This window comes from Myxine glutinosa, chromosome 14, assembly GCF_964187855.1.
Source record: "Myxine glutinosa chromosome 14, kmMyxGlut1.1, whole genome shotgun sequence".
Lineage (NCBI taxonomy): Eukaryota > Metazoa > Chordata > Myxini > Myxiniformes > Myxinidae > Myxine > Myxine glutinosa.
The window spans coordinates 21,104,193-21,129,203 of NC_136274.1; the positions used below are offsets into that span (position 1 = coordinate 21,104,193).

General features: G+C 44.5%; 1 protein-coding gene across 1 annotated transcript in view; it reads right to left on the bottom strand.

Moving 5' to 3' along the window:
- Positions 1 to 25,011, bottom strand: part of ATRX (ATRX chromatin remodeler) — a 447,777-nt gene that overhangs the window by 102,222 nt on the left and 320,544 nt on the right. Inside the window, exons 9-13 of the mRNA XM_078768164.1 lie at positions 17,211 to 17,323; positions 7,998 to 8,318; positions 7,017 to 7,155; positions 6,721 to 6,823; positions 6,408 to 6,593 (exon numbers count right to left, since the gene is read on the bottom strand). Of these exons, the coding sequence (XP_078624290.1) occupies positions 6,408 to 6,593; positions 6,721 to 6,823; positions 7,017 to 7,155; positions 7,998 to 8,318; positions 17,211 to 17,323 (862 nt within the window). The remainder of the gene's footprint in view (positions 1 to 6,407; positions 6,594 to 6,720; positions 6,824 to 7,016; positions 7,156 to 7,997; positions 8,319 to 17,210; positions 17,324 to 25,011) is intronic.

Below are 25,011 nucleotides of genomic sequence, written 5' to 3' on the forward strand. Positions count from 1 at the left end.
ACAAGAACAAGCCAAATTCGATTTTTGTTAAGGTCCGGATGCAGATCCGGCCACAGTGGAATCCAAAAAAAGGAACCTGTTCAGCCTGCCAGCGGCATGTGCTATACCGAGTGCCATTTTAGTCGTCACTGTGTGTGTCTGTTTTCATCCAATTTTCCATGTTAATTCGCACCATGTTGTGTTGTATTGTTGAATTAGTGTCCCTGTGATTGTCTGGCCACTTCGTCGTTGCCACAGGGTACTTGGAATGCAAATTCTGTCTCTGCTCTGACGCCGCGTGCTTTGCCCTGCTGCCTTTCTCCCAAGTATTACACAGCGACACCAAGACCCCACCCCCTCTGGGCCATGAACCGGGGGTCAAATAAAATATAAAAATTACATATTTCATGCATCCGCCAATGGTAATTGCACATAGGAGGTTTTATTTAAATGCCTAAAAATGTGCCCGTGATTGCATTTTCCTCCTCTCTTCCTGGGGGCAAGGCCAAAATTATACTATTCATGTACCTTGGTGCCATGTGATGATCATAACTACCAAGTTTGGTGAATTTTTGCCCAACCGTTTAGGAGGAGATAGCATGACGGACAGACAGACAGCAAATTACAATATTCCCCTTTTTTCACAAACATTGGGAATAAATATTGAAACTCGAGAACATCCAAAAAATGTAAAGCAAGTCGGCATCCTCTTTGTACTCAAAATAAACTTGACAAAAACAACAGTTAAAAAAGAAGTAATTTATATGTATTCGCGTTCTTCATATTCACATAATAAAAGTTTGTTGAAAATTTGATAACAAAAACTCAAACAGTAAAAAAATTATGGTCTGGACAGACACATTGAAGCTCAAATGGTAAATAAATAAACACGGAAGCGATTACGAAACCCAGCTGTCTCGCACTTAGATTTTAAATAAAAAAGAGCTCTGACGGACTCATCGAGCATGTGTTAATATACTTCTGTGTACGCAATAGTTCAAAAACCGTTGAACATTCAGCTTTCATTTTGCAGACATATCTTTTTCTTCTTTTTTTTTGTATACAGAATCGAGGTTCGTTTAAGAGCTAACACATTGAACATGAAAACATGCACAAACACATAAAACATACAATGAAGGGAGTGTGAGACAAAGGGGGGCGGGGGGAGAGGGAAGCACACAAGCACAACAGTAGAGAACAGGGACGTCGGTAGATCTGTGGAAGGGGGAGGGCTGGGGGAGGAGGGATGGGTACACGGTATAAAGCAAATGAACACTTCTAGGAATTTCCGGAAAGAAGTTGGGGATTTAAAGAGGCGGATTTGGGGTGTTTTAACGGGGGAGAAAATATCAAGGTTTTTGATGGGGGAAGATAAGAGATGGTGGTGAACAGCTGTTTTAAAAACCTGGAGGGAGGAGAAGGATTGAAGAGAGAGTGTGGGAGTTTGTTCCAGAGGCGGGAGAAAAGAGGCATGAAAGAGTGAAGGTGAGCAGAGAGTCTTGATTTTGGCAGTTTTACCATAAGAGGGTTGCTGGCAGATCTTGTGTGTCCTGCAGGAATATTTGAGGGACAGAGCACAGACAGAACAGGAGGAGCAAGGCCGGAGAGGAGTCGGAAGAAGACAGAAAGACCACTTACCTGCTTGCGGTGAGAGAGAGAAAGGCCCTCAGAATCAGCTTCATCGCGGGAGATTCCAATGATTCTGAATGCTTTGGTTTCAACCATGTGAAGCCGAGCTCGGTGGGAGGCAGGAGCACCGGCCCAGAGGGGAGAGCAGTATTCCATTGAGCTGCGGATGAAAGCTTTGTATGTGGTGAGGAGCTCAGAAGTGCCCAGAAAGGACTTTGCACAACGGAGGATGCCCAGATGGCGACTGGCTTTGGAGGCCAGCTTAGAAATGTGGTTTTCCCAGGAAAGATCATGGCAGATAGTGAGACCCAAAAGCTTGAGTGACAGAACTTCTTCAAGAGGATTGTTCAGAAAGTAGATGGGAGGGTTGTCCAGATGGTCTTTTCAGAGAGACAAAGTGAGAGTGTGAGATTTGTCAGGATTGAAAGACATGTTCCACTTGTTTGACCAGTCTGTGATTTTGTCCAGGTCTGCAGAGAGTGAAGAGGCTGCTGCCTGCCAATCTGAGGGTTGGGATATAGAGCGGCAGAGAGTGGAGTCATCAGTAAAGAGAAAGAGAAGATTTTCCAGAGAGTCGGATAGATCATTAATGAAGATCAGAAAAAGCACAGGTCCCAGAACACTACCTTGAGGAACTCCAGCCTGAACAGGAAGAGGAGATGAGAGAATTCCATTCAGGGCCACACGTAGATTGCGACCAGAAAGGAAGTCTAAGCCATGCATCTTTATTCTTCATGAAATTCTCACAATCTGATTAGATAACCACGGTATTTATCTGAATTATGTTGCCATGACAACCATCTCCGTAACTTGGCTTGTGAATGCAATATTTCAAAAAAAACCAAACAAACATTGAATATTTATCTTTCTTATTACAAAGATCTATTCCTCATACCAACCAAAAGGTGGGGGACCTAAAGTATCAGCTGCTTGGTTCTATTCACTCCCCCTTTGCCATTTTACCCAATTTTTTTGATGGATTCTCGACATTCTCATAACAGAGGTTTGTTGAAACTTTAATGACAAAAGCTCAAATGGTATGCCCTAGACACAGACAAACGGACAGACACACACAATTGAATTGTCTGTGTCTAGGGCATACCATTTGAATTGCAAAACCTCATCTCCCACCGTGTGGGTGGAATAACAACATACAATGATGAACGAATGAAACAAAAGGCATGTGAACAACCAACCATGTTAATTTACAAAAAATAAAAAATAAAATGGCCTGAACGTGCCCCGCCGAATACATTCTGGGATGTTTGAATGCCCCTAACATAAGAAGCTGTAAGATGAACGTCTGTCATACCCAAATGGCTTTACGACGATTCTCTATTTCGCAAGAGTTTACCTTTTATTAGTTCTCTGTTCTCGATCAGCGTAATTTGCAATACCTTCGGCTGTTAGTGACACTCCATCACCCTCACATATTTCTCATTTTCACTGAATATTTCATCAACTTAAATCTCAGCACTGTCTCCGGATGCTGTGACCAATTTTTTAAATCCACACGCTGCGTTGATTTTTCCATTGCCGCCTAATGTCTTTTATACGTCGCGTGCAACCTCTCTCCATAAAAAAATAATGTGTTCATGGCAGAGGATTTGAACGGGAAAAATCAAGTTTGGAGTGCTGCCTTGCAAGCAAACCTCCCTCAATTTCCCCAGCTGCCAAAATGTCGTCTGTTGAAGTTTCAAGCAATTTTTAACAAGCTTAGTATGTTGCTAAAGTGATGGTTGATACACTATTTGCCAAGCGAACTCCTAAATAATCTGACGTTTGCTTACGAAAGTAAATTTGCCGTTTACTGCTGGACTTAAATGGAAAGGAATATCCTGAAAAGCTTCCAGAAGGGTTATGCTTCTTCTTCGCTGTTTTCATCTCCAACCCTCGCTCCCACTCCTCCTCCCCCCCCCAACCCCCCCCCCCCGCATCCTTCTACTCTCTCTCCACAGCCCCCACCCCTTCTCTCTCCCTCAACTCTCCTCTTTCATTCATTCATCTACCTGCTAGTTTGGCTCTCGTTGTTTCTTTGCCATCCCAAAGTATGCTACCCTTCTTATCTACGTGTTAGCTCCTTGATTTAATCTAAAAATACCAGCTGGAACACCAGCCGAAACGTTTAGAGCACTGTGCTTTCAGAAATATCGCCACGTCCATCATCAGTCGGCAAGGTGACATGCGCGACGCTTGAAACATCTCAGATGGTACACACCTGCGGCTGTTCTTGACGAGGAGGGAAACACAATATATTTTAACCTAATCACCAAACACTCTGAGTTTTATCCTTGCATCATCTAGCAGCTTGCTCTTCCACTAGAGTGGATGTTGTTCACAAGAAAAATTAAAAACCTGCCACAATGACAAATGCCAAATGAATTTCCAGGGAAAAAAAATTACAAGCAGTCAATGGTCCGACCCAGGAAAATCTGCCATTTTCATGTACTTGTGCAAGAAAGCAAATCTCATTACCTGAGCTTGTAAATTTCATGTGGAATACTTGAGGATCTTATGCAAAGGCACAAACGTATAAACCAAACTGTCCAGGAAACCGATGCTGAAACTGCAGCGATTTCTACACCGAATAATCATGTCACTCTCATAACAAATCACCAGGAAGTGCCGCTCGTATGGAACCAAGAGGCAGAGAATTGAAGTACAAAGGTCAGATTAACAGAGAACCCATACAGTTACGACTCCACATCACGTCTCAAATTTAATAGCATGCGCGTCATCACACCGATGCTTTGCACTTCCTGGTGCCTGGAACCCCACCGTTTTTTAGAGGCCATTTTTCCCCGCAAAGCAGGGGTTGGCCTTTTCGGGGACCGTGGTTGTTTTTTGTTTTTTTTTTGGTCCCCTTTTTGAAGCAATGTTTTACGGCCGGATGCCCTTCCTGCCGCCAACCCTGTTTGTCGCCTTTTTACGATAAACAGGGAATTACCAGTGAACTGGTACTCAATTAGCCGACCTCGGAAGGATGACAGGCTGAGTCAACCCCCCTGGCGTTAATTCAGCGATCGACCGGGATTCGAACCCAGGATCCTTGGATCCTAAGCTGGCACCCTAGCCGCTAAGCCAACACCAGGGACTAACACTGGAAGAAGTTGGGAATTTGCCTCATTTCAAACATCAAGGTTATATCAAGGTGTGAGCCTGTTATATTTATTTCCCAAGTTTGGCAAATTAATAAGCTTATGGATGTGTCATAAGTAGCATTGTGTGATAAATTCTACCCCCACCCCACAACCCCCCCCCCCCCCTCCTAAGTACAGCAAGTCCCCGATTTATGTCGTAGATGCATTCCTAAAACAACGTTATTCGGATCCAGTTATCTTTACACATAGTGTTACAATGGGAGGATGCGTTGCCAGGGAAAAATATGGGCACCCTATTCTAACTTAACATTCCATCAAGTACATATTAGAGACAAAAATGAAGCAAATCAATACAGAAGACAATTGGAATAATGTATGTACACAAAGACAATTTAATGGAGCGGGTTGAGAGTGGAGGGTGTTGGCTTAGCGGTTAGGGTGCCGGCTTGGGATCCTAGGATCCTGGGTTCGAATCCCGGTCGATCGCTGAATTAATGCCAGGGGGGTTGACTCAGCCTGTCATCCTTCCGAGGTCGGCAAATTGAGTACCAGCTTGCTGGGATGAATGATCCCGGTGTGTACCCCGGTTTAGAATAGGTACACCGTATCCCTGCGCATCGTAAGAGCGTGACCAAGGGCCGGCTTCAGGAAGGGCATCCGGCCATAAAAACATTGCCTTAAACAGGGAACCATGATTGTCATGGGGCCCGCAAGGCTAACCCCCGCTCTCGCGGGGAAAATGGCCTTCAAAACGATCATTCATATATATTTTCATATTGGTTGAGAGTGGAGGGACTACAGGGAGGGAGAGGCAGGCACTACTGTGCTTTGGTGGATTGTCTGAGCCAGCTAAGTGATGTGCTGCTACTCCCTCAGACCCGTCATCCAAATGGATGTTCGAGCGGTCACCATGCAGGACGCGGGATGCTTTTTGTCAGGGTATGACACCGGTTGGGACAGTTTAAATATGTAACAATGGCAGAGTAGTTAGGAATGTATGGAAACCCCTTCACACCATCCACTGCTTGGATGATCACCGGCCGCTAGGTTTGTCCTCCTGGAGAACGAGGACCAAGGAGATGGATTACCACGTGCTGGCAATGTTGCGTGCAATTCTGCCTTTTCCTTCCTAAGATACCTTTAGGGGGATTGGGTAGGATTTTAGCCGTGGATATAGTGGGACATAGGAGACATGACGTAGGAGACAAATTGGATCAAAGGGGGGTTCGTGTAGTATCGGGCAGAGGGACACCGAGTGGGTGCGGACAAATAGGGCTGACCTCAAGTCCTCTCTATCAACACCACCACCACTAATAAAGATGATAACTGTCCCAAACCCAGATTAATGATGAACAGATAATTAATAACTAAAGCTGTTTGCGATCAGGGCAACTCAAATCAATCAGAGACTAAGTGACTTCACGTGCACATTTAATAAGTAAATGGGGAGGGAGAACAAAGGACACAAAATCATTTATTCACAAAGATACACACCCCGGTTATCTGATGAAAGGAAGTACATTGTACTTAAAAAATTTGAACGACGTCCTATCGGACGAGCATGACTTAAATCAACTATTTTCCCAAAATGTGTTAACAATGTTCGATGATGATGCTCAACGATGCAAACAGACGACCTAAAACTGAGACTTAACTGTCGCACCTTTTTTTCCAAACGAGAAATAAAACTTCACTCACCTCTCTCAACTTAATTCTTTCCTTCTCTCTGTCTGCGACACGTTTGCGGCGGTCTTCTTCTTCTTTCAGGGCTTGCTGCGTCACTCCTCGAAGTTTGTCATCCTTGATTATCTTCCGGATTTTCTTTCGTCCTTTACCGGGTGACTTCTGACCATCATCGTCACTACCTTCAGATTCTTTATCTGACTGTTGACAAAAAAGAAAGAAAGAAGAAGAACAACCGGGTTAACATGAATTGCACCAGACTCGTAATCGGCAATTTCAAATTCAGGAAGTTAAACAGCAAGCATTCAGATATGCAATGCACTCCAACCTTATCAGAACCCGATGAAGAATCCTGAACCTTGATCCTCCTCCTCTTCTTCTTCTTTCCCTTGTAACTCCGCTGTTTCTTATTTTCTGCCTTCTTATTTGACCTAAAACAGAGAACTTACATTATGTTGAAAGATCACCTGCCAATTCTTACCATCTTCACTCGTGACTCTCATCCTATTTCATTCTGCACTCCTGCTGCTCTTCTTCGGCTCGTATTAACTTCACTCATTCAAACGTTCCCCCTGTCAAAAAATGGTGAATGTGACAAAAGAAGGTGTGAAAGAGATGCAAAACCTGGTATGATAAGATTTCTTCTTCACGTTTTCTCCAGATGAGGATCCGTCCTCATCGAGCTCCGATTTTTGCTCCGAATCCCCATCCGACTCACTGTCACTGTCGCTCTCAGCTTCACTCTCTGCATCGTCGCTGCTCTCTTTAGGATGCCAAAGGTAAACACAAGAGTATGATCATAGCTGATGTAAATTTGGAAATCGAAGACAAAAATCGCCGCCCCTCACCACGACACCCAAAATACAAAACAACTTAACGAAAGGTATGAAAACACGTTCAGGACCAAATGAATTCCAAATTCCCTGTTGGAGATGAAGAGTCACAATATGGATAATAACTATGGCAGGCCTATTTATTCACCTGTGTCCAGACTCTGGGCCACTCGATCCTACACAGATAATGATGGGCGAAGCAGACAAAGTGCACCAAATTGTTGTCACCTCGCAGTTCGTCTGACAAACTAACCAAAATAAATTACCCAAACAAACCCCAACAACTGTATTTAATGCATTTTCGCCTCAAAAGTTTGTCCAGTTCAAAACACGAACCACCCACGCAGATAAACATTTTTTTTAGAGAGAGGTTGAAACCTTTTCTTGTGAAAGGTTAAAGTGTACAGACTTGGATACGTAATGAAAAACATCAAAGCTATTGAAAACGAAAAAGCAAAATAAAAATATCGGCCAAAGAAGTCCATTCCCATTTGCACCTGAAGCAGCACAGAACCAAGGAAATTATTTATTATCCTCATAATGACTGTTATCTTAGTAATTAAAACCAAATCACAGGGCGGGTAATCACAATCATCACGATTCAAATCGAGTGCGAGAAACATTACTCAATCCTCTATTGGACTTGAATGCTGCAAAAACTCCTACTATTGGATTTAGGACCAAAAAAAAAAACAATGTATCAAATGAAAACATACATACATACATACATACATACATACATACTACACAATGTATGCAGAATCACTTTTACCTGCTGTGCTAGTGCTGTGTCGATTGCCTTTTCCTTTTTGCTTGCCTTTTTTATCTCCATCCTCATCTTCGTCGTCGTCATCTTCTTCTTTTGAACTATGCTTCTTCTTCTTTTTCTTCTTCAGCTTGGCTTTGCCCTTGTCGGAATCACTTTCGGTCAGTTTGTGTCGCAGAAGATGATGCCGGTAGCGCGATTTCCGGCCCACCTCAAAGTCCGAATCTGACCCCTCGTCATCATCTTCTTCATTATCGTCTTCTCCATCTTCCTCGTCATCATCATTAACGTCTTGTCCTTTTCTTTTCTTGCCCGACTTCTTTCCATCTGTTTTCACAGGAAATGATTTTTAAAAAAAAGGGTTAATGACATACAATTACTCAAATGAGAGATGCATGCTGTTACAAAGAACACACGCACGCACGCACGCACGCACACGCACAAAACTATAGCTAAGATCAGTTTTCCTCATACTATCAGGTGCCAATTTTTTTACTGGGTACACACTCAGCACCCATGGGAATGAGCACCATCCAGAGGTGCAATTTGCTCTGGAGTCTGGAGTGCAAATTAGTCATTCCTGTTGCTATTCTAGAGCGATGCAAGAAATCGAGCCGTTCAAAAGCACAAGGCCGTATCAGCAGCCTTCAATTCTATTATAGGTTGAGGGGAAAATCGTGATGAATCCATCTCAATATTTTCATCGTGCCACCATTTATATTCAAATAGCCTCCGAAAGTGCATGTGCAGGAATAAAAAAGATGCCGCGCAAAATGCGACTTTTTCTCATTTCCTTTCAAAAAAAAAAAAAGAAAGAAAGAAAAAAAGAAAAGAAGAAAAAGGTTACAGATAAGGCTGATAGAATGAAAATAAGAGAAAGCATGATGGCCCTGCTGGGGAATCCATGCAGATGGAATAAATTGATGGGTGGCCTAAGATATATATTTTTTCACATTGCCCGATCAAAGCAGAAAAAGAAATCGTAGAGATAAAAAAAAAGACTTCTGAAAAGATACAGAAAAGCAAAAACAAATACAAATCCAATTTATAAAAGGGAACAGGTTGGCTCCAATTGTACATGTGGAAAAGCGAAAACATCATGAGTGCACCTTGGTAATGAAAACTTTTGAAATCAAGGCAGGTCTGGGAAGTCGGCGGTTCAAACCCCGGCTGAGTCATACCAATGATTTCAATAAAAATGCGACTTGCTGCCTCCTTGCTTGATGCTCGGTATTGGAAAAGGATAAGAGCATTGAAAAAAAACAACCATAGGTTGGTAATAACAGCGTAGGCTTGATGGATCTAATGGCCTCCTCCTGCGTTGAAGTTCCTTGCATGGGATCTAAAAATTTCCTTACGATTCAGGTGTTAACTTTTCGTTGGAACCAAAGAGTGTGTTTCGTTCTCTCTGATTGCAACAATTTAAACTTTAAAATGAATGTCGTTGTTGTTGTTGTTGTCCAATGTCCATGGTATAGCACATAGACTTCGCTCTGATCAACATAATTAATGTTTATTCATTTGTTTCCATTAAATAAATGAAAGCAAAGTTGCCGATCCAAATTTTCCTTTATTAAGGACTTGTCAGGACACGTACTCCAGCCAAATAACTAACGGACGGACGGACGGGCGCGCGCACACCCACACGCACGCGCACACACACACGCACGCACGCACGCACACACACACACACACACACACACACACACACACACACACACACACACACACACACACACACACACACACACACACACACACACACACACACACACACACACACACACACACGAGAGCTCCATTCCACCTTCTGAAAACCGCATTTGGAAATACCAACTGACAACACAGACAGACACAGACACGCACACAAACACCCCCGAAAACACTTTCTTCACTTTCGTCCTCCACTATTCTGCTCTTTCCTCCCCAAACCCATCCTCCACACTCTTTTTATCAACTGCACTGCTATTATTTTTCTGATCCTTCACAGACTCCTTCAAAGGGGTAAATCAAAGTTGTGCAAAAATGCTTTTCTTAGACCCAACAGAAGACCACCCTTTGCGCGAAAGGTAAGGCCTCTGAGCACCCTATGGTTGAAGACCCCACTCGATGGTTGAAACATCCTTTTCACTGCGATACACCTACGGTATTAGTATGCGCATTCATAATTTAGACATTTCTGCACATTTTAAATGGCATGTGCTCGACCTATACCCAGTTTATATGTAACTTATGTTCTGGAAAATGAAAGACAGGTCGACAATTCTTCTGACTATCCAATCGTTCCACATGCTGCAGTCATATCTTGCAATTGGGCCAACAAAACCCCCCTCTCCTGCGAAATGACTGATTGAAATAACAGATAAACGAAGTATTTCTATTCAATCTGAGATTGTATTCAATAAGTACCTCTGGTGACACGAGTACCTTTGGCGAGGGCTTCCTCTGCACTCCCATCTTTTGTTCATGTGTGTTGCACCGTTCACCAAGCAGTGATGACTCCATTTACATCTCACTCTCTGACACCATGGACCAACTTCTATCCACTCATACCAACTCTCCTCTCCCTTCCTCATATGGGGCGACTTCAATTGTCACCATGCCAGCTGGCTGGGTGTGGGTACGTCTCGCACCAGCAATGGCATCTCAACAAAGGACTTCTGCGACTCATTGCGACTGACACAATCTGTCAATTTCCCGACACGGATCTCAGTCAATGGAGCATCTTCTCTTCTAGACTTGGTTATGACAAACTTCCCTGCAAATGTCTGCTGCTCTTCTTCTGCTCCAATCGGTTCTTCTGATCATGTGCTTGTTAAAGTGGACATCTCTCTGGCCATTCTGAGAGGCTCCTCAGCGTCGACGAGTCTGGCATTTCACTCAAGCCGACTGGCACGGTCTTCAAGCAGCCATCAATCATCTGGACTGGTCTCCCATCTCTACTGCCTCTGACATCAACTCATCTTGGGAATTCTTCCAAAGTAAATTGCTCTCTCTCATGCTCAGATTTATCCCATCTCGTCTTCAGCTGTCATACCCTTCCTCCCGTCCATGGTACACGGAATGTTGTGGTGAGGCAGTTACCCTGAAACAACTTGCCTTGGCCTCATGGAAGGCAAATGCAACAGAAGGCAATCTCAGTTCCTTTCACAAAGCCCAGAACAAGTGTGTGTCTTCCCTCAGGAGAGCCATGAAACAATATCTCTGCACTCTCAAGACTGAACTCTCAAACCTGTCTCCCTCCTCCAAATCGTGGTGGCATCTGGTCAAATCTGTTTCTGGTGTTTGTTCCCCTTCCATCCCTTCCCTTACCTCAAACAGCTACACAGCTGACACTATTCGTGATAAGGGCTGAATGCCTCAACTCTGTTTGCCTCAAAATCTTGCGTCCCAAGCACATCGCTCTCTGTACCCACCTTACCCAGTCAAACCTAGCTTCTCATGCATTCCTTCTCTCCCGACTTCTCCTGCACTCCTTCTCCTTCTCCTTCTCTCCCAACAAGGTGGAGAAGTTGCTGTCAAACCTAAACTCTGATTCTGCAACTGGACCAGGCGGCATCAGCCCACGGGTCATAAAATCCTGCTCTGCCACTCTATCTTACCATCTCTCTGTTCTCTTCACCCTCTCTTTTGCTCCAGGTCATCTGCCATCTGCTTGGAAATCAGCAAAAAATACCACTTTACACAAAAAGGTGCTAAAACAGATCCTTGCAGCTACAGGCTGATCAGGCTGATCCCAATAATCAGCAAGGTCATGGAATCCATCATCGCTTCTGATATCAAATCCTCCATCTTCTCCAATTGCTTGATCTCGGATCATCAATTTGGATTCAGACCAGGTCACTCTACTCTGGACATGCTGCTTCTGCTGTCTCAACAATGGATGGAGGTCCTCAACGCCAAACAGGAAATCAGAGCCATCTCTCTTGACATATCTTGTACCTTCAATACAGTCTGGCACCCCGCCCTACTCACCAAACTCTCCTCTCATGGTATCCATGGAAATCTCCTCTTTCTCTCCTATCGTAGTCAAGGTGTGGCTCTAAATGGGATCCTCTCATCTCATCTCTTCCTGTCCAGGCTGGGGTTCCCCAAGGCAGTGTTCTGGGCCCTGTGCTTTTACTGGTCTTCATCAATGATCTCTCCGACTCTCTGGAAAATGCTCTTTATCTCTTTGCTGATGACTCCACCCTCTGCCACTCCATACTTCAGCCCTCAGATCGGCAGTCTGCAGCCTCCTCACTCTCTGCAGACCTGGACAAAATCACAAACTGGTCAAACAAGTGGAACATGTCTTTCAATCCTGACAAATCTCACACTCTCACTATGTCTCTCTGAAGAGACCATCAGGAAAACCCTCCCATCTACTTTATCAACAATTCTCTCAAAGAAGTTCTGTCACTCAAGCTTTTGGGTCTCACTATTCGCCATGATCTTTCCTGGGAAAAACATATATCCAAGCTGGCCTTCAAAGCCAGTCGTCGGGCATCCTCCGTCGTGCGAAGTCCTTCCTTGGCACAACTGAGCTCCTCGCACTCACAAAGCTTTCATCCACAGCTTGACGGAGTACGGCTCTCCCCTCTGGGCTGATGCTCTTGCCTCACACCGAGCTCGGCTTCACGCTGTAGAAACCAAAGCTTTCAGAATCATTGGTATCTCCCGTGATGAAGCTGATTCTGACTGCCTTTCACACTCTCACCGCAGGAAGGTTGGTGGTTTTTTTTGTCTTCTACCGACTTCTCTCTGGCCTAACTCCCCCTGCTCTGTCTGTGCTCTGTCCCCCAAATATTCCTGCAGGGCGCACAAGATCTGCCAGCAACCCTCTTATGATGAAACTGCCAAAATCAAGACTCTCTGCTCACCTTCACTCTTTCATTCCTCTTTTTATCCACCTCTGGAACAAACTCCCACACTCTCTTCAAATCCACTCCTCCCTCCAGGTCTTCAAAAAACATCTGTTACCAGCATATCATATCTTCCCCCATTCAAAATCTTGACCTTTTCTACCCCCAGTAATCCACCCCAAACCCACATCCTTCAAATTCCCTGTTTTCTTTCCTGAAAGCCCCTGTAGTGCACATCTTGCTTATCCCATGCACCCCGCCAAAGCCCTCTCTTTCACACATATCCCTGTTCCCTACTGTTATTGTGATTCTCCCCCCCCCCCCCCCCCCCCCCCCACTTGTCTCCTACTCCCTTTATGATATGTTCTATGTGTTCGCTCTCATACGAGCCTAGACCAAGTACACAAAAGAAGAAAAAAAAGTACTAATATTCAAGCTGAGATAGCCTTCAAGCTATACAATACTGGTATGTAAATTTCACCACCCATCTGTCTCTGTGGATTTAATTCACAATCACTTAACCGACTTAAATTATTGCTGCCCTACCTACCAAAATCGATACATCATGCCACGCCACCTGGATCATTGTGATTGTTTGATAAATGTCTCTCTTTTAGGATCAGAGATGATTAAATTGTTTGAAATGGTGTTCAAATACCAAATTTTGACTGCTGATGCTGACCCCACTCTCCCTCCCCCAACTTGTTGCAGAAAGCACAAAAAGGGGCCATTTAGATGTTGCATGCACAGGGGGGAAATGAGGGGTGGGCACAGAGAGAGAGAGAGAGAGAGAGAGAGAGAGAGAGAGAGAAAAAAAAAGAAGAGAAGAGTGGAGGAAAGAGGGAAGGGGGGGGGGGGGGGGGTGAGGTTTAGAAAAAAAAAAAAGCAAATTGATATGGTGGAGGATGGGACAAATTGAGGACAAACGGCTATCCTCTTCGTGATCAGGCAGACAACCAAAATGAAGGGTTTGTAATTTTGTAAAATTGTTGATTGCTTGCAGAGAAAACACAGATATGAAAATACACGACTTCTCCAAAACAGAAACAAACCTTTCGGCTCTAATGATTGGCCCATCCCTTCTCAGCAGAGCACTGCAGGTGTCATATTCAAACCACCATTATCGATGGAGTGGATGTCTTTTAAGCAGAAAAATTCACAATAGTTTGACCTGAAGGCGTTCTTTTTTTCATTTTCTGGGGCAAGTCGGAAAGTAAACGCCTGTTCAATATCGCTGTATTGTGATTAGACCTTCATTTCAGGACGGATGGCCATTTCTGGCGCCTCAGTGCAATTAAACGTCTGAGCGGCCTGAGTCCGTGGGCCTCGGGCCCTCAAAATAACCAAATTTGGATTGCAATCTCATTTTTATGGCCCGATAGGAATATATGTCACTGCATTAGATGTCGGTACCTGTTTTTCCTTGAATGATGCAGTGTATAATTTTCCCGTACTGACATACCATCAAACATTAGCTTTGCAGACAAAATATGGACTCTTCTATAGATGTGAGCAGGTTTGGGTCTCGTATGACATTTTATGTTGCAAAGAGAAAATGAACCTGAGGCAGATATAGTTCTCTTTACAATGATGGTGTTCTTTGTTCCATGGTATATCAACAGATCGATAAGATTCAGTGAAACACGAGAAAAGTGAATCGAAGAAACAGACCTTTTCCCGTGATGAAAAATAATTCCTGAAGCTCTATTCATGGCCACTTAGCCCAAAAGTTGGTCTCCCTCCCATGAGTCGATTAATCAGGTCTGACTGCCAATGAAAACCTGTGTTCTCCCTCGGCTGCTCAACCCTCTCATCTGCCTAATGCACAGAGTAAACAAGCGCAACAGGGCAGGCTTCAACAAAGTGGATTTCCCAGACACCCGGACTCGTGCTTGCCACTGCTGGGTGCTCTAACTTTCAAAGGCATGAATCTGTAGGGAAAAAAAAAATGGAAGCGTGGGCGTTACGTGGCATATCTTGGCAGACCACATTGGCCCTGATGTCGCGGAGCTGCTCACACCTTGCTGTGTACCTTCGCTGGCACACAATATTAATTAAGGGAGGTATCCGAGGTGATGTAGGTTTGATTATGGTAAAACTACAATGTATTGACTGTGAATTAAAATGGAAAAAAAAAATCCTTAAATGTCAAACATTTACAGAAAGTAAAGCTACTTGAAATGTCACGCATATATATTAACAAAGAAAAACAGATAAAGCCTGTGGTTCATGTATACAAGATGAATGAAGCTAATTGGAAGTGCATGCAGTGCAAGGTCCCAGACATGTGCAGGCCCGGGCATATTCATTAATTTGCAAATTCAACGGCATCAACACAACGCAAATGAAAAACTCCGATAAAATTACTGCTTTTTATTTTGTAAGAACGACGTAAAAATGAAGCTATGCTTCAAATTAGTATTTATCCGGCAACATATGAGCAGCTGAGTGTGGAAGCGGTTGGGTCAAATGCGCAACGTTGGTGAGTGATGTGTACACGTTGTTTGAAGAGGCATGTCAATGTATGACGGACAACGTGAAGAGGTGCTGCATCACTGAGTATATATATATAGTATTTGTATTAAAATAGGTCGCCAACCAAAAATGGAAGATGCGACGATCACATGGTTATAACCTGAGAATGATCAGCGAGATGTTTGGTGTAGAGATCAAATTATGCATGCTTGTGCATACATTGAGTGTTCAAATAGTTGGAAGAACGGGTTATTCATCGACACCCTCGAGCTGTGGGTTTATTTATTTATTTTAAAATATATTTATTTATGCTCATGTGCCATTCCTTTCATTAATTTTACAGAGTACAAAGCAGATGTTTGCCATGTCATGCATCAATGAATCTTTTGTTTGCCATGTCAGTAAATTAAAGAGCCAACGTGTAATCAAATCTTCGTGAAAGAAGGTGCTACCTCGAAGAAAAAACCACCTTTAGAGGCCATTTTTCCCCGCGAAGCGGGGGCTGGCCTTTTTCGGGCACCGTGGTTGTTGTTGTTTTTGTTGGTCCCCTTTTTGAAGCAATGTTTTACGGCCGGATGCCCTTCCTGCCGCCAACCCTGTTTGTCACCTTTTACGACAAACAGGGAATTACCAGTGAACTGGTACTCAATTAGCCGACCTCGGAAGGATGACAGGCTGAGTCAACCCCCCTGGCGTTAATTCAGCGATCGACCGGGATTCGAACCCAGGATCCTAGGATCCTAAGCTGGCACCCTAGCCGCTAAGCCAACACCAGGCCACAGCTCGAAGGAAATAGGCAAACACATGGTAGCTGTGCTAGTCGAAGCTGTGCCCCAATGTTCTACAATTGCCAAAATTAGAAGCATCGGCGGGAGTCTCGTGACACTGACTACAAGTCAGGATGCTCGGTAGACATGCCCAATCCACAAAATATTGTTTCCCAGGTCGAGGCATAAATAATGGAGGATCGCCAGACAAAGGTTTCTGAAATATCCATAGAACTTAGGAATTTCTCTCGTCAACATTTCCATCATCATCTAGGAATGTCTGGGCATATCCAAGGTCTTCTCAAGATGGGTGAGCCAAAATCCCCAGCACTCATGATCAACAAACAGCAATGGCTGGCATCATAATGACGAGCTTCTTGAACTGTTCAACAACCAGCCAACCAACTTGTCCAACTGAACCAGTCAACTTAACGGATCGCTCGTAAGGTGGTGATGAAAGGTTGCTTCATCGCTCAATCCGGAAACCAAACAAGAATGCAGGAAAGTGAAACATAAATGAACACCACCACCCAATAAATTTCGCAACCATTTCTCTCCGATAGAAAGACAACTGTATTTAATTGGATGGAGATGGAGTCTCGCTGATTGATTAGATGCCTCACAAAACCATAATCACAGGGGAAAGTGCCAGCCTCACACAAAAATTGCAGCAGGCCATCAAGGACGAGCACCGAGGGATGTTGATCAAAGGTGTGCTCCAGATCCTTCACAACAACATTCCTGCACAGAGGGCTCACGTTGCGCAGACCGTCATTCTTTACCGGTGCTTCTGAAGTACCACGACGGTCAGCCTCTGGATAGCCCGGATCTGGACCTCTGATGACTTATCTGTTTCGCAATTGAAGTTGCACTTCCCTGCCCACAAATTCGCCAATAATCGAGGAACGCAGTGAAGAAATCAAGATGCTTCTGAACGAGCAATCTGAAAATTAAAATTTCACGGCGGAGGAAGTTTAAATGACAAGCAGTTATTCTTTGAGTATCGCACAGAAGGAAGGTAGAGAGAACGTTACAATGACCTCATCTTAATATCATCAAGAAACAAATATATAAATATTTCTGATAATCATCACATTAGTTAGCAATAGAAATATGATTGGAAATATCCATACTTTTGCCGAAAGTAGTCTTTCCACCTGAAAGCTCGTCCGAGTCGGCATTCGATGAGCTTTCATCCGAAAGTTGTCCACACATGATTTCCTTGAGAAGCATTTTTTTCGCAATTCTGTAGGAGAAAAAGGGGAAGGGGAAAAAACAAAACACGTTGTACATCTTTATACTCTTACCTTTCATTTATACCCAGAAATACGATTTCTCTGTGCATACGCACGCACATACGCACACGCGTGCATGCACACACACACATATGCACACATGCGCATGATCAGAAATGTTCAGCCACTCTATCTGCCAAACGTCGCTTTGTCTCACGGATGTAGAGCAGGCTGCAACGTTCACATGTCAAGGCATATATAATGTTTCTCGTAATATTCAATAATATGTATTATGTAATATTCTTCAGCCATGTTGGAGTGCCAGATGAAGAGGACAGACAGTGGAGGAATAGGAGGCATTGGGAATGGTCTAAATGCATTTTGGCTGCCAGGTGATGGTGAGTGCCCGATAATATAATTCGAGCAAATTGAAGAGGAAGATTTTCCTTATCGACGCAGGCAAAAGCTGAAAGAGGAATATCATGGTACAGCTGGAAAAGGGTCGGTGGGAGGGAGGAGATGGGTGGGAGGGAGGAGATGGGTGGGTGAGGTGGAGAGGAGAAAAATAAAAGAAGAACAGCCAGACAGGCATCTGCACACTGGCTACCGACCTGAGCCAGCGTGAAGCAACGTTCCTTCCCATTAGCACAAGTGTTTCTACATAAAGTGAATGGAAATCACTTCCTCGAATGACTCGTCATACAATAGCTCAGTTCTTCAGGAGTCATAACTGACACTCATTTCACAGCTTACAGGACCCAATATCTTTTTTTGCAACAGCATGCCACCACAAGAACGTGACAGCAGCAACATTCCATGGGCTAAACAAAGGCACAAAACGATGGCACGGTTCAATTGTGCACTGCTCCGGCAGTGGAGTGTCAGATGACTTGCCATTTTTTTGACACTTTACAGGGTAAGCCTTGTGCACACCACCATTGAACTCCAGGTCAGTGCAAGAACCCCCTTGAACAAGGTGATTACGACTAGACTGTAGACATAGGGCTCTGTATTGTTGAAGCAGCGATGGTGGTGTTTTCGAAAATGGCAACCTTGGCAAAGGCAATAGCCAGAGATACTTTATATTTTCCAGACGATGCACCTCTGCCACCAGTTGCAACATTTAGGCTGTGTCCCAAATAGTTGCTTGGGACGAGGCCTACCCACTTCAGAATCACCTGATGAGACCGTTTCCAGGACGGGACTGTATACGAAAACAGCAAGTCACAACTATAGGCTCCAACAAGCCCGCCTTTGTTTGTTTGTTTTCAGGTGTTTTCTTTTTTTTCTCTCTCTTATATTTTGCTCCAGTGAATTATCTCATTACCCTGTTTTCCTCCAATTATAGGTCAATGAAGAACATCCAATCGAAAAAGCAACACATTTTGGAAGCGAAAGTATAAAGTCATTGCCGGGAATTCCCCGTCTGGTGTCATTGATTATTGTGTCTAACTATTGACCCGCTGCGCCCACTGTCAGTTCATACACTCCCTGTCACCTTGCTGGTCCGATAAATTCAATGTTGTGAAGAAGATGAAGATGACGAAGAAAATGAAGACAAAGCAGAAGTAGAAGATTTTATTTTATGTTGAAGGCTCCAGGCACTGACTATTTCGTCCTCATCAAGGCCAGGCCTTAAATAAAATAACTGCATAAAGAGAAATAAAAGAAAGAATGTAAAGGTGAAGAGTGAAAATGAGAAAGAAAAGTGCACGTTGAAAAGTGTATGATGAAAAGTGCACGATGAAAAGTGTATGACGAAAAGCAACAACAACAACAACAACAGGCATTTTAAAGCCATTTTCCCTGCTAGAGTGGGGGTTAGCCTTGAGGGCCCCATGGCAATCTTCTCCATTTTGCCCTATTTTCTGCATCTCCCCTTGTTAACCCCCTTGCCCGCATCTTCTTCCACCACCTTAAGCCAAGTCTTTCTTGGTCTTCCCCGTCCTCTACTTCCTTCTACACTCATTTCCATCATTCTTCTCAACCAGTCACTTTCATCCTTCCTCAACACATGACCAAACCATCTCAAACTGTTTCTCTTCACAGCATCAATCACAGGCTCTATTCCCATTATCTTTCGCAATTCATCATTTGTCTTCCTCTCTCTTAACGATACTCCACACATCCGTCGAACCATTCGCATTTCCACCCTTTCCAGCCTTCCTTGCTGCTCTACGTTCATTACCCATGTCTCGCTCCCATAAATCATAACACTTCTCACACATGCAGCATATACACCTTTCCCTTCAGCTTCAACAACACTCCCCTCCTCATTAGCACGCCACTCAGTTCCCGAAACTTCCTCCATGCACATCTCACTCGAGCAACTGTTGCCGTGTCTGATCCACCTTCTGCATTCAACATGTCTAGGAGGTAGCAAAATGTTTTCACACCTTCCAGATTCACGCCATCTCCACGTCGCCGCGTGTATGATGAAAAGCGTATGATGAAAAGCGTATGATGAAAAGCGTATGATGAAAAGCGGATGATGAAAAGCGGATGATGAAAAGTGGATGATGAAAAGTATATGATGAAAAGTGTATGTTTTTTTTTTTTTTTTTTTTTTTTTTTTTGTTGTATCGAGGCTCGTGAAAGAGCGAACATTAATCACACAGAAAGACAAACCGACACATAAAACATATAACATCGGGAGCGGTAGACAAGATGGGGAGAGAGGGGGAAGGACACAAACACAACATTTGAGAGCAGGGACCGAGAGACATGGAGACATCGAGAGATCTGAGAGAGGGCGAGGGCTTTGGGGGGGGGGGGGCATGGGAAGGGGGCGGTGGGAGAGGTATAAAACATATGGACACTGCCAGGACTTCCAGGAAAGAAGTTGGAATTTCAAACAAGGTGGATCTGGGGTGAATTAGCGGGGGTAGAAAAGATCAAGGTTTTGGATGGGGGAAGATAAGAGATGGTGGTGAACAGCTGTTTTAAAGACCTGGAGGGAGGAGTGGGATTGAAGGGAGTGAGGGAGTTTGTTCCAGAGGCGGGAGAAAAGAGGAATGAAACAGTGAAGGTGAGCAGAGAGCCGAGATTTCGGCAGTTTAACCATCAGAGGGTTGCTGGCAGATCTTGTGCGACCTGTAGGAATATTTGGGTGACAGAGCACAGAGAGAGCTGGGGGTGCAAGGCCGGGGAGGAGTCGGTAGAAGACAGAAAGACCAGCTACCTGCCTGCGGTGAGTGAGTGAAAGGCCCTCAGAGATAGCTTCATCGCGGGAGATTCCAATAATTCTGAAAGCTTTGGTTTCAACAGCGTGAAGCCGAGCTAGGTGTGAGGCAGGAGCACCGGCCCATAGGGGAGAACAGTATTCCATTGAGCTGCGGATGAAAGCCTTGTATGTGGTGAGGAGCTCAGGTGTGCCGAGGAAGGACTTCGCACGACGGAGGATGCCCAGTCGGCGACTGGCTTTGGAGGCCAGCTTGGAAATGTGGTTTTCCCAAGAAAGATCATGGCAGATAGTGAGACCCAAAATCTTGAGCGACAGAACTTCTTGGAGAGGATTGTTGAGAAAGTAGATGGGAGGGTTGTCCAGTCGATCTTTTCGGAGAGACATAGTAAGAGTGTGAGATTTGTCAGGATTGAAAGACATGTTCCACTTGTTTGACCAGTCTGTGATTTTGTCCAGGTCTTCAGAGAGTGAGGAGGCAGCAGACTGCCGATCTGAGGGAAGAGGAATGGAGCGGCAGAGAGTGGAGTCATCAGCAAAGAGATAGAGAGGATTTTCGAGAGAGTCAGAGAGATCATTGATGAAGACCAGAAAAAGCACGGGGCCCAGAACACTGCCTTGGGGAACTCCAGCCTGAACAGGAAGAGGAGATGAGAGAAACCCATTCAGGGCCACACATTGACGACGACTAGAGAGGATGTCCGCCAGCCATGCGTGGAGATTTCCATGGATACCAAAGGAGGAGAGTTTGGTGAGCAGAGCGGGGTGCCAGACCGTGTCGAAGGCACGTGATATGTTGAGGGAGACAGCTCTAATTTCCTGTTTGGCATTGAGGACCTCCATCCATTGTTGAGACAGCAGAAGCAGCATGTCCAGAGTAGAGTGACCTGGTCTGAAACCAAATTGATGATCAGAGATCAAGCCATTGGAGAAGAGGAAAGATTTCATATCCGAAGCAATGATGGATTCCATGACTTTGCTGATAATTGGGAGAAGGCTGATTGGTCTGTAGTTGCTAGGATCTGTTTTTGCACCTTTTTTGTGCAAAGCGGTGATGTTGGCTGATTTCCAAGCAGATGGCAGTTGACCTTGAGCAAAAGAGAGGGTGAAGAGAACAGAGAGAGGGTGAGATAGAGCAGCAGAGCAGGATTTTAGGACCCGTGGGCTGATGCCGTCGGGTCCAGTTGCAGAATCAGAGTCGAGGGTTGACAGAAACTTTTCCACCTTGTCAGGAGGAAAGGACACGGAGTCCAGGAGCAGCAGGGTACGACTGGGTATGGTGGGTACAGAGAGGGATGGGTTTGGGACACAAGATTTAGAGGCAAACACAGAGTTGAGGCATTCAGCTTTTTCACGTGCGGAGTCAGCTGTGTAGCCGTTTGAGGTAAGGGAGGGGATGGAGGGGGAACAAACACCAGAAACGGATTTGACCAGACGCCACCAGGATTTGGAAGAGGGAGACAGATAAGAGAGTTCGGTCTTGAGAATGGAGAGATATTGTTTCCTGGCTCTCCTGAGGGTGGACACACACTTGTTTCGGGCTTTGTGAAAGGAAATGAGATTTCCTTCCGTTGGATTTGCTTTCCAGGAGACGAAGGCAAGTTGTTTCTGGGCAACAGCCTCACCACAAGATTCCGTGTACCATGGACGGGAGGAAGGGTATGACAACTGAAGACGAGATGGGATAAATCTGTGCATGAGAGAGAGCAATTTACTTTGGAAGAATTCCCAGGATGAGTTGATGTCAGAGGTGGTAGAGATGGGAGACCAGTCCAGATGATTGATGGCTGCTTGAAGACCGTGCCAGTTGGCCTGAGTGAAATGCCAGACTCGTCGACGCTGAGCAGGCTCCCTGAGGATGGTCAGAGAGATGTCCACTTTAACAAGGACATGATCAGATGATCCGATCGGAGCAGAAGAAGAGCAGCAGACATTTTCAGGGAAGTTAGTCATAACCAAGTCCAGAAGAGAAGATGTTCCGTTGACTGAGATCCGGGTCGGGAAATTGACAGATTGTGTCAGTCCCAGTGAGTCGCAGAAGTCCTTTGCTGAGGAGCCATGGCTGGTGAGAGAGGTACCCACACCCAGCCAACTGGCATGATGACAGTTGAAATCACCACATATGAGGAAGAGAGAGTTGGGATGAGTAGATAGAAGTTGGTCCATATCATCAGACAGCGAGATGTAGATGGAGTCATCACTGTTTGGTGGACGGTACAACACACATATGAACAAGAGGTGGGAGCGAAGGGGAAGCCGTAGCCAGAGGTATTCCTGGGGGTGAGGTGGAGAGAGTGCAGTGCAGGGCGAGTGAGGAAGAGAGTTTTTGATAAAGATAGCAACCCCGCCTCCAGGACGAGGCTCAGGTCTATCATACCGGAGGAGGGAGTAGCCCGGGAGAGATACTATGGAGTTTGTTTGCGAGAAAGAGAGATTGAAGTTAGCCCCCGGTAGTTATAGTTTGAGTGGGAGAGAAAGTAAGACCAGCAATCCTGACACGGAGTGTAAGATGGTTCTGGGCACCACTTTAACGCTCCTAAGTCCGAACGGTAGTACTACCTTGAGCGGTGCTCCAGGGGCAGTGGTCACACCGTTCCTGGTCCAGAGAAAAATCTGCTTGATGCCTTTGAGGCAGTCCGCCTGTTAAGCATTTCCTAAACCCTGAGGCTGATACCAGTTGCTGTTATCTGGCCAGTGCCAAAACATCGTCTCGGCACGTGTACATATCCACAGCAATGTTTGTTGCATGTGACTAAATGTTTGTGGAGATCAAAACATTCAGAATGAAAAAAAGAAGAAACCCTTCACAGCATTCACTGCTCCGTGTTATGAATACAACCGAGCATGTGGTTCAGAAAAGTCGCCATTTATAGGGCAACTGACTGAGCTCTCCCGAAGGAAAGCTCTTAACATAGACAGAGGTGAAACTTGTTCGGTGGAGTTTCTTAATTGCTGGTGCAAAAACAGCTTCTCGAAATTCCCACTTACTGCGTTGATTCGTCAATTGCCTCCGAATGTTCTCGTTAGCGTGGGAAACAGACAGGTGTGTTTGTCTAGGCCGTAACTATTTTCTTTTCACCATTTGAGCTTTTATCATAAATTTCCAACAGGTAGCCGGATCCGAATCCGGATCTTCACCAAAATCTAATCATTTCGTCCTTGTCACATACGCTACATCTCTGCCAAATTTCGTCCGAATCCGTCCATGACTTTTTGAGATTTGTTGTTCACAAACAGACAGACAAACAAACAGACAGACAGACAGACAGGGGTGAAACATAACCTCCATCCACCTTTGGTGGCAGAGGTAGCAAACCTTTCTTATGAGAATATAGTGAGGAGTAATTATTCAAATTTACATTTTTCTTTTCTTGTTTGTTGAGTTTTTTTGTTTTTTTTCATCAAATCGAGTTCGATTACAAAGTGGAGGCGGATGGGCTTTGCATGTTGGGATGGTTTCAGGTTACCTTTGCCACCTATAGTGGACAGATGTTATGTCTTCACACCTGTCTGTTCGTGAGCAGGATATCTCAAAAACGTTACAAACGGATTCAGACAAAACTGGGTGGACAGGTTGGGTGTGTTACGAGGACGTATTGATTAGATTCTGAGAAACATCCAGATCTGGATCTGAAAAAAAAACAATACTTTAAACGGATTCTTCATAATTAAGAGTTAGGGCCAAAAACTACATATATATATAATGATATCTCAAAAAGTTGTGGGCAGCTTCAGACGAAACTAGGTGCATGCGTAGGTCACATGACAATATCATGCCAATTAGATCTTGATTACAGTCTTGATGCAAATCCACAGCCTATAAGTGGGACACAAAACATAAACTAACTGTTCAGTGTGGCTGATGTATGAGTTCTACCAAGTGCCGCTCTAGTTATTCATGTAATGCATGTAAAATCTCCTCCATGCACCTCGTATAATCTATATATATAAAAGAAAGTTTTTGTTTGTTTGTTTGTTTGTTTGTTACTTGCCGGAAAAGGCAAGTATGTTGATCGGTTGGTTTGTCTGTTTGTCTGTTTGTTACTTGCCGGAAAAGATTCTGGCAAGTATGTTGATCGGTTGGTTTGTCTGTCTGTCTGTTTGTTCACAGTACTATGTCTACACCGTTGCACATAGAATCGCCAAACTTTACACACATATTTGGCTTGCCCTGGAATAGACTGTGCCCAATTTTTAACTTTCTCGGCCCAAGGCCTCCATTATGACGTTATAATTCGATAATTCGACAAGTACAAAACTTCATCCAATCAAGATGCAATTTATTGAGCGACATGAGCGACTTGAGCGACACGGCACAAACTGGTGGAGAAAAAAAAAAATGATCACGTCATCGGTAACATGGTTCAGCCGCCATCTTGGAAAAACCGAAAAACTTTGCACCTCGATATCTCCGAAAGTGCTGAATAGAAAAAATTGAGACATGGCTCACTGTAAAGAACTCTCCATGGGGAATAAAATATGTTAATGATGATGTCATTGGTGCCTCCATTATGACGT